The sequence below is a fragment of the Chrysoperla carnea genome, chromosome 1, assembly GCF_905475395.1.
Source record: "Chrysoperla carnea chromosome 1, inChrCarn1.1, whole genome shotgun sequence".
Taxonomy (NCBI): domain Eukaryota; kingdom Metazoa; phylum Arthropoda; class Insecta; order Neuroptera; family Chrysopidae; genus Chrysoperla; species Chrysoperla carnea.
The window spans coordinates 118,547,187-118,565,079 of record NC_058337.1 but is presented as its reverse complement, the minus strand read 5'-3'; the positions used below and the strand labels follow the sequence as shown (position 1 = coordinate 118,565,079).

Sequence of the window (17,893 nt, the reverse complement as noted above, 5' to 3'; positions counted from 1 at the left end):
TATAAAGTTAGTTATTCATTTGTTTTAAAAATTTTTTAACATTAAATTTGTTGAATTTTTTTCGAATTTTTGTGGCAAAGTTATTTCAAATAGTGTGAATTTTTTTCTTAAATATTGAAAAAATAAAATATTTAAAATAATTTCTTCTCCAGTCAATTGGTTTATTAAAAAAAAATATAAATATTACGACATATTTCTCTGCTGTCAAGTGAAAGTTTGCAAGGTACAAACAGCTCAATTCAACTCTGTTATTATTAATTTGGTTAAATATAAAATTAGAAATTTTTATGTACACAGCAGACAGACGAAACAATGTCTTATATTTCTTAAAAGTGAATAAAAATTTTTTGTTGTTTTTGAGTGAATGACGAAGTGTCGGACAAATTTGTTTGTGTGTGTATATTATTATTTTTTTGTTTTGTAAATTATCATGTCAGTAGGTCCGATAACACCAGACGAGCCCCCACTATTTAGTTGGAGTGATCGAAATGCAAAGTAAGTACATAATAAATATATATGTTTTCATTACGTCACTTTGATAAATCAAATAAAAGTTGACTTAAGATGTTAAGAGCCGTGCCCCCCTGCTAACTAGATTAATTTTATTAAAAACTTTTTATCACCTATTAAATATAATTTTAATTCATTTCCTATATAATTATTCATTTATATTTAGCAATAAAGCTCATAAAATTCCATTAATTACAAAAACTTCCATATTGAATATATTATATTTTATTTAATTAATTTAATTTATAATAATTTTTTTTAAATGAAGTTTAATTACTGAGGAAAAGTTTTAAATTACTTTAAATTGTGATTAAACAATGTGACACTTATTTAATTTGTTTTAATGAAATTTTTGTAATTTTAAGTTAACTCATGTGTATTGGAGTTTATGATTTTTATAGTTGTTATAATGTAATTAACAAACCTATATTCTTAAGGGGGTTATTAATGAATAGTTGAAATTGTATAAAAAACAATTTTAAGAAAATATTTTTAAAAAATCTTCGATGACCTGATTTTGATACTAATATAAATGTAACACTTTAAAAGTTTTATTAAATAATTTTATTAACTTTTTTATAAAATTCAATCAAAATATCGTATCAAAATGTAAAAAAGTCGAATGCATCGAATACCTTTTTGGTATCATGAATAAAATTTTTTTGGTTGGATATTATTTAATCAATTTAACGTAATTTAGTATGACATTGAAATTTCCATTTTTGACCTTCATTAAAAGAGCTATTTGATCATTTTCTATTTTTGGCAATGGTATACATATGATATACTTTGATGGAAGCGCAGATAAAAACTATTGCGTACAATAATTGAAATTGCCGTTTTTATGGTAAAAATGCATTAATATACGCATTTTATTTTCTATCATATAAAACGAAAAAAGTGCCAAAGACACCAAGAATTTTGAATGAATTTAGCTGCAGACTTTTAAACAGCACATTTTAAACTTGGTAAAATCCTTTTTTCATTAATGTATAGATTGATAAAGTGCAGTATTACTCCTTAATCATGATAAATATGGTGAAAAGTTTAAGTAGTGATACAATTGGGTAAATAAAAATAAGAGATTATATACAAAAATCTTCAGGTTGAAAATCGAGATTTTTATTGTATGATAAGGACAAAAAATAATCAATTCAGTTGCAACACTAAATTTAAATGTTCTACACTAAATTTAAATGCAGCTTAATACCATGTGACTGTTTGATCTTTATGATCATGGTCTAGACCCTTATGAATGACAACTAAGTTCATTCATATATTTGAACAGTTTTGTTGCAAATTACTATGGCTTCTTACTATCTATCTATTTATTCAACGCCTACTGAAACCCAGTTTAAGCCGATTATCATAGTTATATTTCATAATCCTTCGATTGTTGCCTAGCAAAATGATTTTCCCAATATAAGTATAAATAAATGCTTATCTTAAAACAGTCTTTTAAAATAATAATAGATGTCAATCATATTACTGGCCTTAATAATAATTTTGTAAAATGTTCCAATGAAGAAGCAGCCATATTTTTATTATTTTCAAATAAATAATAATAACCTACAACTATAATTTAATAAATAAATGGCCTAGATTAAAACCATTTGATATCACACAAAAATTATTAAATACATAGATATTGTATATTTTCTAAAATGGAAAATTAATTTTTACCTCTATACCTCTGTACACTTTACAGTCATTTTCATATCTCGAGTAAACAAAATTCAACGGGAATATGATATAAAAACTAACTCACCAATAACAAATTATTTATGTTGAGTAAGATTTATAAAACAGCCTGATGACCCGGTGAACTTCACCTAGAATTCATCTAATTGTAACTATTGATTCAGCCTGCCCAACCCTTTAAGCCACCTCGCAACTCGCCCATCCCTTAGCCCACCCGCTAAAAACACAAACTTTACTACTATCTCTTGGACAAGCCTTCGACCTGACTGAAAGCTTAAGCATTGGAACTCTCTGTTCTCGCATATAGTTTTGATAAATAAATATGGTGGGAGCGCAAATAAATACATATCACATAGGAGGATCTAATGTAATTCATTATTTATGTGCGTTTCCACCATTTATGTTTGTCTTCAGGATTAGGAAAAAACATCTTAAAAACTGTTACACTCGAAGCATGTTTGCCTGATACACTTATTATTTAACTCGTTTAAAATTAGATATATATATATATATATATATATCTCTTTTCGTTAAAATTATTTATTATTTGTCCGTGAGTATATTTTTTGTCAGATGCCAACATGATAACCTTGAAAATGAGGAGTAAATCATGGAATTTGATAAAGGAATAAGGAAGATAAGGTATGGATAGAAAAAAACATGCTGGAGAAGTAATTTATAAGGATTAATTAAGTTAATGCTTTAGAATTTGTGAGCGCTTCATTTGAAAGTTTAACATTCACGTTCGCGAATGAACACAATTCAACATTCGTTTCATCACTATGCTCTACATAGAGGCTATGTGATTTTTCAATCCAGATTATTTGGTTATGATATTTGATGTTATGATAACTTTTTAATAAATTATTAATAATTTATTGATTAATAAATTGTACATATAGATAAACAAAAATTTATTTTTTTTAATGTTTACCTATATTTAGTTTTTCGAAACATTAAATATGGACGATGGTATTTCCGTTTTCTATTAATGGTTTTATGACATAATTATAATTTTCAATTATCTAAATGTGTTTACCTTTGGCTTACCTTTAATTGTTTATTTATTAATTGATAAACTAATAAATATAGAATGGTAAAAGCATTTTGTATAATTTAATTTTTTATTTTAAAAATATTATTAATGGATTTTCTATTAGGCATGAGAGATTTTAGGGAGTAACCTAGATTTTTAGTTCGATATTATCTAGGTTATTGCTCTAGAAATCTGGGTTAGTCCTAGAGTATTCACACTGAAAACATTGAGAGATGGGAATAACGATATACTTAACGTAGAACTTGGTTAAATGGGACCTGAATAAGTAGAGAAACCTCCATAACTGGAACTCATGCTGAGGTCCCAACACTTTGGCACTGAATTACTTCTGTTAGTGGGACGACAAACCTCTATATCTGGGATTCGTTTTTTCAAGTTTATCGTCATAGTTACCTCTACAGCTGAGGCAGCGAGTGAATTTTATATGCATTTACCTAAATAACTGAGAACTGAGATAACATCGTTTTGTTTGTTTACTTACTTATTCTTATTCTACCCGCCAATTCCCCACTTAACTAATTTTGAGCCTCAATGACCTTCAGTTTTAGTTTTGTTTTACTTTCATACGGATGTTTATTTGTAAAATGCCGAAACGAAGGCTCAAATCATTATCAGTAAGTGGAAAACAGTTTATGAACGAATCTATTCATCTAATTTTTTATTTAACAACCATAGCTCGAGCCGAAGAACTGCCAATAAAAAAACCAACGCGATTTTACAGTTTTTAAAAAAGGGTCTTTATTGATAGAATTTTACTACACGGGGGTCTAATTTTTAAAATTGCCTACGGATGCAAAGTTTGTTAATCCGCCTCTCGCCATTATCGCATTTATCTTCAGACTGAGAAAAGATACAAGATAACAAAAAGATTAACAATCGGATGTAAACAAATTATCGTCGCATATTTTGGACCAATATTTACATCTACTTATTGGCGATAACCAATCATAAACTTGCTTAGCTGTAATTGCTATAAATGATTACCTATCTATAGATATTTATATTTTTTCTTGAATGAATGAAATATAATAATTAAAATGAGTAGTTTAAAAGTTAAGTTAGTGTAAGTAAAGTAAGTAATAAATAAAATAAAACACACTTCTTATGTAAAACAATAACATAACTTTCATTCATTTTTATTTTTTCATTAAATATTCATAACTTTCACCATATATTATTATACGTATACATATAATACAGAGAGTTTCAGGGTAAATGTTCGGAAATTTTAGTTTTTATGACAATATCGCAGATTCAAGTCTTTAGTCAAAGAAATATTATCGTGGTGATTTAGAAAAGGTGCTGCGTAGATTTGAGGGTGCAAAAATTCCAGCAATGTATTCTATGTAAGAAAGAAAATCTATATTATTCATATGGTTTATACTGGATTTTTGTCTTTGGCTATGTGGAGGGAAAATCTAGAAGTAGTACTTTTGAAATGGCAGTAGCAAGGCAACTCTCTTCTATCAACCCAAATCCATCGAAATTTAATGTTTCTGTAACGCTTAGAGTGGTTTAGTAAGATATTGTTTTTTTGACTCTTATTGAAAAGCATAGGCTAAATATAAACAGTTAATTGAAGATGATTAAGAAGTACTAGTTCCAAAAACTTAAACTTTGAAGAAAGTCTAAGTACATTTAAAACATCCAGCACGCGAAGATCAAGACTCTTTAGAAACCCTCTTTTCTTTTACCCGATCGTTCGTTTGAAAAAACTAAAGCTAAGCTTGAAAAACTGAGCTCCAACAACAAAAACTTTGAGCACAGTCAAGCAAAACACACTGTTAACATACCTAGCTGTTTTTTGGAAGTCCGAGAGAAAATTATTACACTATCAACAGTTATTATATGATAAATAAATAACGCTACACGTTAAGGGAAGGAGAGGGGGTCAATGAAAAATGATATTGTGTGACAGGTGACAATCACATGTCAAAAACTAAAAAGTTAAAACGCGGAACGCGTAAACAAACAACTTAAAAATATTAGTATTTATAAGGTTTATGTAGGGTTAAGCCGTCGGCGAGTGAAAATACTCGCTGTCCCATCATTCCGCACGTCAGTTGTCTGTGAGACAATCGACAAGTGCCAATGACCATTTGATTTTATGTTATTTTTATTAAGAATATTTGGAATGAAAATAAAAAATTTTGAAACTGCTATTTTAATTAAATTAGATCTAAAAATTAAATTGACCAATTTGTGACATCACACTATGAAGACGGGGCTTCTGACCATCTGAGACAAAGAAGGGGGTGACAAAAAATTATAAAATTTGTGTGGCGTAATTAATGGATTGCCCCTATCAAGCAAGCATGGTCCCTACCAGGGAAACAATTTTGAGAAATTAATTGTTTTACAATTTTTATGCTCTTTAATATTATTTCGATTTATTTACTCGATTATTTACTTAATGCTGGAATAACAACTCTACTGCATTCAACATTATATTTATTATATCAAAATTTCTGTAACATACCGTAAGTAGGGTAAGTTGTTATATATGTCGATTATTTTAAAAATATCTTCATAGTAGGTATACATTTACATGTTTTTAATACAATGACCATAATATTTTATTATAAAAGTATAAATTTTATATATTCTTATTTTTTGAAAAATTTTATAATCAATGTCATAATATATAATATATGTGTACCTATAATAAATATATTAAAAATGTTTTATTCATTTTTTGAATTATTTAATAATATATAAATTAATATTAATAGTTTCTTTTCGATTTTTAATTTTTTAGAATTTTTAATATTATTTTTGATAGTTTTTATTTCTCGGATATTTAAAATTTTTAATTATTTTTAAACCATTTAGGATTATTTGATTTAATTATTTTTCATAAATTTTGTTTCTGAATTTTACAAATTATTGGTTAACTCTTAGTTTTTGTTTGAAATTGTATTTGGGTGTAATATTTTTCCCATAAATGATTGTATGAATTAAGAAACTGACGCCTAACACAATAATTTAAACCAACTTAAGGCAAGTGTTGTAATTGAATTTTGAGTCAGCTGAAATTTTAAATATCTACACATTTAGTTGAAAAAAAAAAAAAACTTATTTTCTTTTTCCAAGGAATAGAAATATCTACCTTTCGAAGACTACTATTTATTGTATATTTAAAATATAAGGTTTGTAGTTAATATTTAAAACAATTTTCAACAAAATTAATAGCTTATGTTAAAAAAAAAAATTATTTAAATAAAAAGTAAAAATAAAATGAAAATAATTAAATACAATATTTATTATGTGAACAAATCAATAGATGGCAGACTATGTACTTACATTGCATATAAAAATTATGTTATTAATTAATAATAATTGCATATAATTTTGGAGTAACGAACGAAAATGCCCATTGTAATCAAAAACTACCAAAACACGTTGTGTATATACTTTAGACGCAAAATCATAAAAATATGTAATTTAATAGCTTCGACTTGCGAGCTAACAAAACCCGAGGAGGTTTAAGACATTGACATCGTTTTTATGACCCTACAAGCTTATAACCACGGCTCAAGCTACGCAATGGGTAATTTTCATAAACAATGTCTATGCATAGTTTTCCGTCAGAATTTAGAAAAGAGGCTACTCGCGCAGTGTAAGATGTAAAGAAGACTATTTTAATTTCCATATATAAAATAGGAAAATTTGTAAATTTTGAGTATCTTGAGTATAATACTTCTATCATTTACCACAATAACAAGGATAAAATTATAAAATAGATCCGGTTCTACGTTTTTTCAACCAGGGTCAGAACTTGATAATGGCTTCGCTCACAACTTGCAGATGGTAATTTGTAGGTAGAATATTCTTCAAGCTAAACTAACATTAGGAAACGCTTCTTGCAAGTCATGATTGCACAGATGTTATAACTGGTCAAATGCACTTGATTTTTTTTTAAATTTCTCTTACAACCTTTTTAATACGGCAAGTTCTTGGCAAAAATCAACTGCATTCAAGTCTTTTGAATATTTTCGTATAAGATCGGTTCCATAGTTTTTCTAATCCAGAAGTGAATTGTACAAGGCACAACGTTGCACTTTTGACTTTTGTTACACTAATGACCAATATATGAGCGTCTACGTTGTAGCGTTGATAAATTTACTGCACTAATCCAACTATCGAGGGTAGAAGTAAGGAGGGCAATCTTAAATATGGCCCAAAGTAAAAAAGTGTTCAAAATAACAGTAAAGAAAAGTTCTAAAATTGACCAGAATGGCGCTTGTATAGCAAAAGTTGTTTGATGTTAACTTCTCTATCCTTCTCTAACAACTTGCTTAGATCTTTATCTTACTTTTATTACTTTATGTTTGATGTGAACTTCTCTATTCATCTCTAACAATTTGTTTAGATTTTTATCTTACTCTTCTTAAAAACCTTTTCTTTTAAAACTTACACTTTTGCTGCAGTAGCGCCACCACTATTCTGCTTTTCATGGAGACTTTTTATATAAAGAGATGATTCTTTTTATCTCCACCCTCCTTAAATACAACTAGGTACTATTTAGAGAACTATATTTTCGCACCTTCTAAGGTATCGTGTTCTCACTTACTCCGATAGAAATACCTTGACACTTTACTTCACCAAATTCTTAAGAAAAGTGGGTTTACGGCAAAAACACCTTAACAGCAAAAATACAGTTTGTTTGCCATAGCAACTATACGGTTATATTCAACGTTTCATGGTTGTTTTATTTCGCCTCAATGAGTACTTTCGTGCCTTTATCCTAACTGTATACTAATAATTAGTAATTAAATAAAAAGATAAAAAAATAAAATTGATCTTTTAAAAACAATAAAAACAGATTATGTAGGTAGGTAAATACATTATATATTTGTTCGATGTTCATTTAAAAATATTGTTTTTTTTTTTTTTGTTGTTGCAATAAATTAATGATCATTTAGGTATGCAAGACACATGACATGACTCTTTAATTTAAAGTGACTGAGTGACTGAGTGAGTACTTTATAAAGTCCAGTCCATCCATCCATCATAGATATAAGTACTTAAATAATATTGACTTGTAATAATTAATGCATATATTTTATTAATAATAATAATAATAATCAAGCTGAGTGATGGACATGACTTTTAAAAGCCATACCAAGAATTTACTGATTAGGGAACGTGTGATGCATGTTAGAAGACTACAAAGAGTAGCTCAGAGCGGGTAATGTAATTCTTCATTAAATTATTTTGCACAATTCAGTTTTTTTAAAGCTTTTATTTAGTTTCCCCTGCCCGTTCCATTGTTTATATTCAAATCTTTCAAATTAAATTCGACCCATTTCGCGAATATCATGGCAATATCGACATCAAGCAACTACCGTATTATCAAACTTTTGTGTTTGAAACAATTGTTTATATATCCGACTTTTTTTTTTTTTTTTTTTGAAAATATCACTGTTAAACAAACACCCTATATCTTTTTATCTTATATGTATAAAAATTACGTGTCACGTTGTTTGTCCGCTATGAACTCCTAAACTACTGAACCGATTTTAAATTTGATTTGCACCGTGTGCAATTTGATCCAACTTGAAATGTAGGATAGCTTACATCTCAATTTATAGTCGCAATATTTGTCTATTATTTTACGTTCACAATTATCTGTTAGCTTCAAACGATTCTAGCAGATGGTGATATCTGTTGATTGGATTGAGTAAGTATTCAGAAGATGGCGCTATCTTAAAAATAAAAACGTCTCAAATAAGCAACAATTTAATAGCATAACTATATCACATGTTGCTGAGGCTAAGGTTTAACCTAAGTTTATTTTGTAATAAACGAAATACAGTGAAATTCAATTGTTCTTACTTTTTCAATTTTTGGTGTTAGCACTCCTACTGTTCCCCTTGAATAGTTTACTACAATTTGTAATATAACAAGAACCTTAGCCACAGCAACGCGTGGAGTAGGTCCAGATTTTACAAATAATTATGCATGAGTATAAAGCTTGTAAAATAAACCACTATAAGTAAATAAGTTGACTTTTCGGAATGAATAAAATAATTATATATCATGAAATCCATAAAAATAATGGTGGATGTTTATTTCTTATGCATTATTATTGTGTGTACTTAAATTGAATTAATTAGTTATAATAATAACCTTGTAATTTTATATTATTATTATTATTACTTAAGTATTGTTGTGTTTTTTAAGTATGATTTCTGTAATATATGATTTTATATAGGTTGTAAACGCAACTATTTAGAAATATATTAGGAAAAAACAGTTTATTTTCAAAGTAAAATTCAAATAAAATTTACAAAATTTAAAAAAACCCCGTCTTTTTCGGTTACGGAATCCTAAACTCCGACTTGAAACATATCTAAGAACACTGTCCATCAAATTATATTTTGCCTTCGAGTCTTCTCCAAAATGAATCGATTTTGAGGGTCATGGCTTATTTGTTGGTTATTTTGGGTACGGAACCCTAAACTCGCGCTTGAAACTAAGTTAAGAACACTCCCCATTAAATTACCTTTCAAACGAAACAAAATTAAAATAGGTACATTCGTTTAGGCGCTACGATGGTACAGATAGACAGGCAGGGTTCACTTATTTATTGTAGCTTTTTTTAGCTAACCCTGTGAACTGAGTACCGCCTAACAGACAATGATTGTCGTATTTTCTGAGTATCTTCAACTTAAAATAAAAATACTACTGCGCTATAGTCTTTACTCCCCCGCCCCCACTTGCCTCCTTTTTTGTTCACAATTTCATGGGGTTTAATATTTTGATGCGGAACCCTAATGTTTTAGAAAATTTTGTGTAGCCCATGCTATTAACAGACAATGTAGCATGCTATAGGCGAAATAATTTTCAAAATAAGTTGAGTAGTGGATTCAAAAATCACAAATTTTCACGCAAACTAGGAGAAATTGTACTTAAAATTATTAAATTATCAATTTGAAAATATATTAAAATTTGTCAATTTGAACATATAACCAAAATTTGACTGCCAAATAAATTATTTTTTTGGTTTTACTACAATATAAAACAAAAAAATTACATATTTAATTTCTTATTAAACTTTCACAATCTTCAGATTAAAGTCAATTAATTATATCCTGCGACAAAAAAAAATTTGTGGTAATTTAATTCTGAAATTATATTATTATGTAAAACTTGAATATTTATTATTTTGTAATTAATTTAGGGAAATATTTATTAATATTTTTAATCTGATTTCATTTTGTTCTTTTTTTTGTCTTTGTAATTAAAGTAATTAACGATGTGCAAAATTATAGTATATATACCGCGTGCCAACGGAGATAAGCAAAATATAATTGTTTATAATATTTCCTCATTTTAACAAAACAAAAGGATATTATCCGGTAATTAAGTGTCTTTCAAAATTTTGTGTATTGTTAACTCTTTTAGTTTGGATTAAATTAATTATGATCCCAAAATTTTGTAAAAGTTTTTAACCTTGCAGTGCTGACTCAATTTTGTTATTGAACATAATTTTTAACCCCCGAACTAAAAAAGGGGTGTTATAATTATGACCGCTATGTGTGTGTGTCTGTCTGTGGCATCGTAGCGCCTAAACGGATGAACCGATTTTAATTTTTTTGGTTTCGTTTGATAGGTAATTTAACGGAGAGTATTCTTAGCTTTGTCTCTCATGTGCGAGGTTAGATTTTTGTACCCGAAAAAACTATAAAATTTTCGATGATCTTCAAAATCGATTCAGTTTGGAATCGATTTTGACCTATAATTTTAACATGTAAATAATGACTAAGGAAATGAATGGTCAAATAAACATGGCTCAATTCATTTCGAAAAGTGAAATGGTAAAATATAATTAAGCAATTCAATACAATAATTCAAAAGAACAAAGTCAACTTAAATATTTCAATTTCAATTAAAATATTTCCAAAAATTTGTCCCAAAAAATGATAGCTCTCTAAGTATCCTTTTCATCTCATCTGATGTCCTTGACCATCACTTTGATATTGATTAAAGAAGGAGTGTTATAAGTTTAAAGTGTTTATCTTTGCGTCCATGTGTTTCTCAGTGACATCGAAGCCCTTAAACGGTCAAACCGACTTGATTGAGATCATTTTATAGCTAGGTTTCCAAAAATCGGTTTACAAAAAAAATAAATTGCATTTGCCGGGGATTTTTTAAATTTTGTAAATTTAAAAACCATTTGTGTTAGAAATTCTCCAAAATTCACATACAGTCGAAATGAGAAAATGCAAAACCTTTCTCCTACTTAGAGGTAAAGAAATATTGTATCATAAAAGATAATAATTTCACGCAACCATAATGAAAGCCTGAGGATACCACTAATAATGTACACACACACACATACAAAAAAAAAAAAAACAACATAAAATTACACACAAATTAAAATTATTACATGATTATTATTAATAAATTTTTATTAAACTCTGAATGAAATTTTTAATATTGCCTATATATATAATAAGTGAAGATTAATAAATTAGCCGATGGCTATATATATAAACATTTTTATAAGGTACACATGAACGGGAACCTACCTATCGATTCAACTTAACAAGTCAGTAGTACCTCAGCATATAGGAGAGAAAGTATTAATTTCATATATTTCCTGATCTTGTATTAGTATATACTTTACATTGCGAATACTTACTACTTATATATCCGTTTAGTAGGTAATATAACAAGATGTGATGAATCTGACTTAAAATGCTAGACCAATTATTTTCTGGTATCAAATTCTTACAGTTAATTTCATCTAATTTCGATACTTAAAATTCTTGACCTCCATGGGCGTAAAAATTTGGGGGGCTTTAGCTGTTAAAAACCTTACATTTTATGCCCATGCATTTATATTTCTTATTAGGTTGATGTAAGTTATTTTGTATGAGAAACAAACAGTGTTACCACACTAAATTTTATGAAAATCGCGCTAATCGTTCTAAAGTTATGGAAGAAAAACGATTTCAAAATTGCAACTTCAAGGGCGTATAACCCCAGAGCGGAGCAACTTTTACTAGGGTATGTTTAGCTAAATCGATTTATTTTGAGCTAAGCTACATGTGGTAGACCATTGTAACGACCTTTTGCGATACCCTGTATATGAAATATTTATATATATAAATATTTCCTATACATATATATATTTATGTATATAAGTATATTAATTTAAATCCCAAATTTGTTAAGTTAGAAATATTGATGATCCGTACAAAATTTACGTATAGGTGTTCATAAAATCGGTTAAGTAATCCATTTCCGGCTGCCTAGCTGTCCGTTTGCTGGTCCGTCTGTTACCACGAAACTTCTCAAAACGAAAAGAGATATCATGCTGAAATCCTTATAGCGTGATCGGGATGTAAAAAGTGTGTTTGCGAATTGAATGAGAAATATAAATCAATTGAGTCTTGGTTGCGTTGGACCCATTTTGTAAACCGTTTGTAAACCGTTACAGATATAAAGTTTATAAAAAATGTTCCTTATAAAAAAAGAAACCACTTTTGTTTGAAACATTTTTCATCATTCACAATTTTGTAAGCGTATTCCCGCGAGAGAGCAAAACTTTGATGTCCATTTTCTTCCAAAACTATTATTAAAGAAAGAGTGTGGAAAATTTTTAGGTAACGTCAACTAATGAGTCTTATAAAATATTTTCGAAAATATATTTCGTATATTTTCACTTGTTTAATAATGATTTTGAGATGTATCTAATAATTTTTTTATTTTGAGTTCCGGTATGAATATAATAACTTTCTATCAGAACAGTTAATAATTTTTAAATATAATCGATCTTTTAATTAAAACGACGCTGTATATTATTATTATATAATATTTTCTTTTTTGTTAAAATTTTTATTTCTGGTTTTTTTTGCTTTGTTTTGCTTCAAATCACGTGACTAATTTATGTCATACATATGTAGATATTACGTAAAATTGTGTTAAGGTAAGACATGTTTTTTAAAAAAAAATTTGATCTCAATAAAATATAATTCTTGGAAATTTTACAATCGAAATATAATCTATCATCAATCTATATAATATATCTCTATATATTATAAATGCGAAAGTAATCATGTTTGTTTGTTTGTTTGTTTGTTTGTTACACTTTCACGCTTAAACTAGCAAATTTTTTTTTAATGAAACTATTCAGCAATATAGCTGATATATCATAATAACACATGAACTATAATTTATAAAGATATATAAAAAACAAATAAAAAAATTTAATTTAATATGACTTTTGACATTACCATAAATTACAGATTTCTATGAAAATAGTCAATATAAAATATTTCACGGCCATCTTCTTTGATATACTCAATGAATAATTACACTTATATATTTAAAAAAAAAGAAAACCATACATATATTTTACCTACTTATGTGTAAAACAATCTATGCCATTATTTTGAGTGTTATAGAAAGGGGATAAGCGAGAGCAATCTTTATCAATCTTTACTTTTAAACCCAGCGAAGCGGGTGGTTATCATTCTAGTAAAAGATATTTTTTAGAATTTTATCAACATTTATTACACAAAAAATATTATTTATACCTTTAATTATCGATGGTTGTTACAGCAGCAACTTTATGTATTAAAGTTATAATTTTGGATAAATTGATTTCTGCTATGCTAATAAAGGAAAATTTCCAAGCTTTCAACGTGGAAAATATAGTGTTTCCCTTTTTCTGTTACAACGCCAAAAGAGCCACAATTTCCTTACCTATGTTTACCGAATGGAAAGTGAAGTTTCATGTTATTAAATTTTATTTTTTTCGAAAGTTTACTAAAAATTTCTAAGAAAAATAAAAAAAGAATGATTTTTACTTATAATTTTACTATTGAAATAATTTTTAAAACTAAACTCTAAATTAAAACGCCATTGACGTCAATAGATCGCTTTAGTAACGCCACTGCAAAGAAACTGGTAAAATAACATGGAAGATGATAAATGGTTTGTCTCTCAACTTGTTTTCAATATATTGTAACATAATTTTACAAGGAAACAAGCAGAAAAATGTGAATTTTGCATGAATCCGACTGACTTCCAGCTTCGATATATCAACGAATATATGTAAAATGTTAGGTTTTCTGTCTTAAGAGAAATTCACTTCAGGTGTGGAAAGAAAATCAGTTAAGAATTTTGAATACACTGCTAATAACACATTGATTAAAAAACCGGATTGGTGAAATTCTTATAACCGATAATTATTAAGAATTTTGGTATAAATCAATTAACTTGAATGAATAATTTTAATTATATTAAATATACTTCTTAATTAATTCCAACGTCGTATGACACCTGACAATTTTTGTAAAAATTATAAAATATAAGTAACATACACAGAAAATGATAAAATAATATGCAAGATGATAAATGGTTTGTCTCTCAACTTGTTTTCAATATATTGTAACATAATTTTACAAGGAAACAAGCCGAAAAATGTGAATTTTGCGTGAATCCAATTGGCTTCCAGCTTCGATTTATCAACGGATATATGTAAAATGTTAAGTTTTCTGTCTAAAGAGAAATTCACTTCAGGTGTGGAAAGAAAAATCAGTTAAGAATTTTAAATATATACTTTTAATATCACATTGATTAAAAAACCGGATTGGTGAAATTCTTATAACCGATAATTATTAAGAATTTTGGTATAAATCAATTAACTTGTATGAATAATTTTAATTATTATTAAATACACTTATTAATTAATTCCAACGTCGTATGACACCTGACAATTTTTGTAAAAATTATAAAATATAAGTATTTGTAGCCTTGATTGTTTCTTTAAATTATTATGAATTGATTAATACTTGTTGTTGATTTTTCTATTCTTCACTCAGTATTGGGATACAAACACATGTTTTATGGCGGTGACTGACTGACAAACGGAGGGATAGGCGGATATACGAAAATCGAGTGATTTAGTGATTTTATGAACACCTTTACTTAAATTTTGTTTGTAGTATCAATATTTCTAATCGTTACAAATTTGGAACTAAATATAATATACTCGGATATATCATCATAAATATGGGTATAATTATTGCATGTTCATGACAACATTAAAAAATTTGGAATTTTTTAATACATAATATTTTACGGCACCCATATATAGGCTTTGTATGGGATTTTACAGCAATTTTAAGTGTCAGCGATTTACGATTATCCATAAGCAGATAATGCAAAGGAAGTTAGCTATTGACGTCTTCAGACAACATAAATTAATGTAATAAAAATTGTTATATAAAGAATTTCCAACTTAAATTTCTTTTTATGAAAATTAATATAGTTTTCCATGAGCATCTGGTGAGGTAAATTAGATTACGCATTGATTTATTTGTAAATTAATAATGCCGTCATAGATACATACATATATGTAAGATGTAATTGTTTAATTTACATACAATAATCATACTGTAATAATGACTGTATCTTTCCGGTTTGAAATAAAGTCATAAATTATGACAATTTATTGCAAAATTATTTTGCATTTAATCGGCTTAAAACTAAACTCAAATGAAAATAGATTAAAGTTACTTAAACTTTTGATGAAATTTTTTTATACAGAAAAAAAGTTCAATTAAATCATTGGATTAAGATAATTAAGGAGAATATGATGATAATGCGTTCCATATCTCCTAAGAGATGTTGGAGACCAGTCCTCGCCAGAATTCTCTATCTGACGCATTATGTACAAATATATCGATGCTCCCAGGCAAAACGCCCCGCGGAAATAAATTGTTAAGAACTGATAACTGATTTTTTATAACCAATTTTCTTTTAGAAATTGTTAAGCCAAAATTGTCATGATTTTGCAGATTGAGGAAAAAGTATTATCTAGATTTCAAACCTTGAGAAATATTCTGGTGCGCCAGGATTTATAGTGAAATTATTTTAAATTTGACTTAAAAAATTACTCGGGTGGTGAATAAAAATGGTTCAATTTTTTCTCTTAAATTATAAAAAATTAGTTCCACCTCACAGTGATTCATTAATTTAAAATAAAAAACAGATAACATCTAAATTTGACAAGCGTTAAATCAAAACAATTTTTTCTTAATTTAATTAAAAATGTTTTAAATAAACATTTTAATAAATCAATAATTCTCGCCTCCCATTTATGAAATTAATTTTATGCAAATGAACAACTGAAAAATGCACAGATTTCCATAGTTAACATGAATCGATCACAATAACTACTGTTGTGGAATGCAAATATTAAAATCTTAAGACTACTGAAGTTTCAGGTGTTTTGGTTTTCATAACTCTTTAATGCGGGCAGGGTCGTTTTATCCGGGGATGAAAAAGGTGCCTGGAATCCTCCTGGAGCTGATGAAACTTTTTGAAAATTGATAATAATAATTACAATCATCTAAGACCCAAGATTTACGAATTTGACCATAATAACTATCGAATTGAAAGTAGATTATATAATTAATCTCATGCATTATCTAAAAATTTCAAAAAAATGGTCTGACGAAGTGTTCTGGAAAGGTCTTAATTAAAAAAAAGTAAATAATAATGGAAATTTTCATCCGCCAAGACGGGCAAAGTCAAAAGACGATTATTTATTATTTTTAATTATTAAATAATTCATAAATCCGATGAATAGTGATGTTAGATAGATGATGCTATCTAAATTTAAATAATTAATTTAAAGATTAAGATTTTAAAATATTTAAATACAAATTTTAGAGCAGGTACCATGAAATTGCAAGGAATTGTCTGATCAATTTAAAATTATAAGTCAGTTTTTTATTAATTATTAATAAAAAATTGATATATTTTTGAATATAAAAACGGCGGTGACATATTGACACCCCCGTCGAGGCTGTGAAATAATTGATAAACTGATAAGTTTACATTTTTCAGTTGGTTTCTATGGAAAATTACGTTATGACAGAGTGAACTCAGTTGAGAAACAAACCATTTATCATTCTGCTTGTTATTTTATCATTTCTCCGTGCGGTGGCGTTGCTAAAACGATGTGTTGACGTCACTGGCGTTTGAATTTATAGTTAAGAAAAACTATTTAAATTGTTAACTTTCGAAAAAAAATAAAATTAAAAAACATGCAACATCTCTATTTGCTACTATCAGTCGTTTAAACATCGATGGTATTTATTAAATATTAAATATGGAATTATTTTCAACATTGTAGTTGATAATTAGTTTTTATCTTACAAAATATCTACTTGAAATTTGGATGTTAATGAAAATATTCAAAATAAAATAACGTCCTTGTCGAATATTAAGAAAATCTCTTCATGTCAATTATTAAATAATGCCATATAAATTCTTCAAGTATATTTCCATTATATACAGTGGTGGATTTACACTAGGGGCAGTCGGGGCTAGTGCCCAGGGCGGCAAATTTTCTAGGGCGGCAAAATTTGGAATGTGAGAAAATATTTTCTATACAATATATAATTAACTAATTCTGTTAAATAAACATTTTTATTTTTCAAGAAATGTAATTTATGCATTATGTATCAAATCAAAATTTTGTATATTGTAATATAGGAAATTTAATTCCATAAAGGTTTGCAAAAATAAAATTTGATATCTTTATTTTCTGGAATTGATAAATTAATATAGTTTTTTTGAAGAATTAAAAATATTTTC

The 17,893-nt window shown here is 27.5% G+C and overlaps 1 protein-coding gene across 2 annotated transcripts in view; it reads left to right on the top strand.

Moving 5' to 3' along the window:
- The first annotated feature begins 415 nt into the window (after positions 1–415).
- The window catches only part of LOC123306035 (ABC transporter G family member 23), a 129,207-nt gene continuing 111,729 nt past the window's right edge, over positions 416–17,893 (top strand). For both annotated transcript variants that reach the window (XM_044887899.1, XM_044887900.1), the window contains exon 1: positions 416–495. In XM_044887899.1, coding sequence (XP_044743834.1) covers positions 431–495 — 65 coding nt within the window. In that variant the 5' untranslated portion in view covers positions 416–430. The remainder of the gene's footprint in view (positions 496–17,893) is intronic.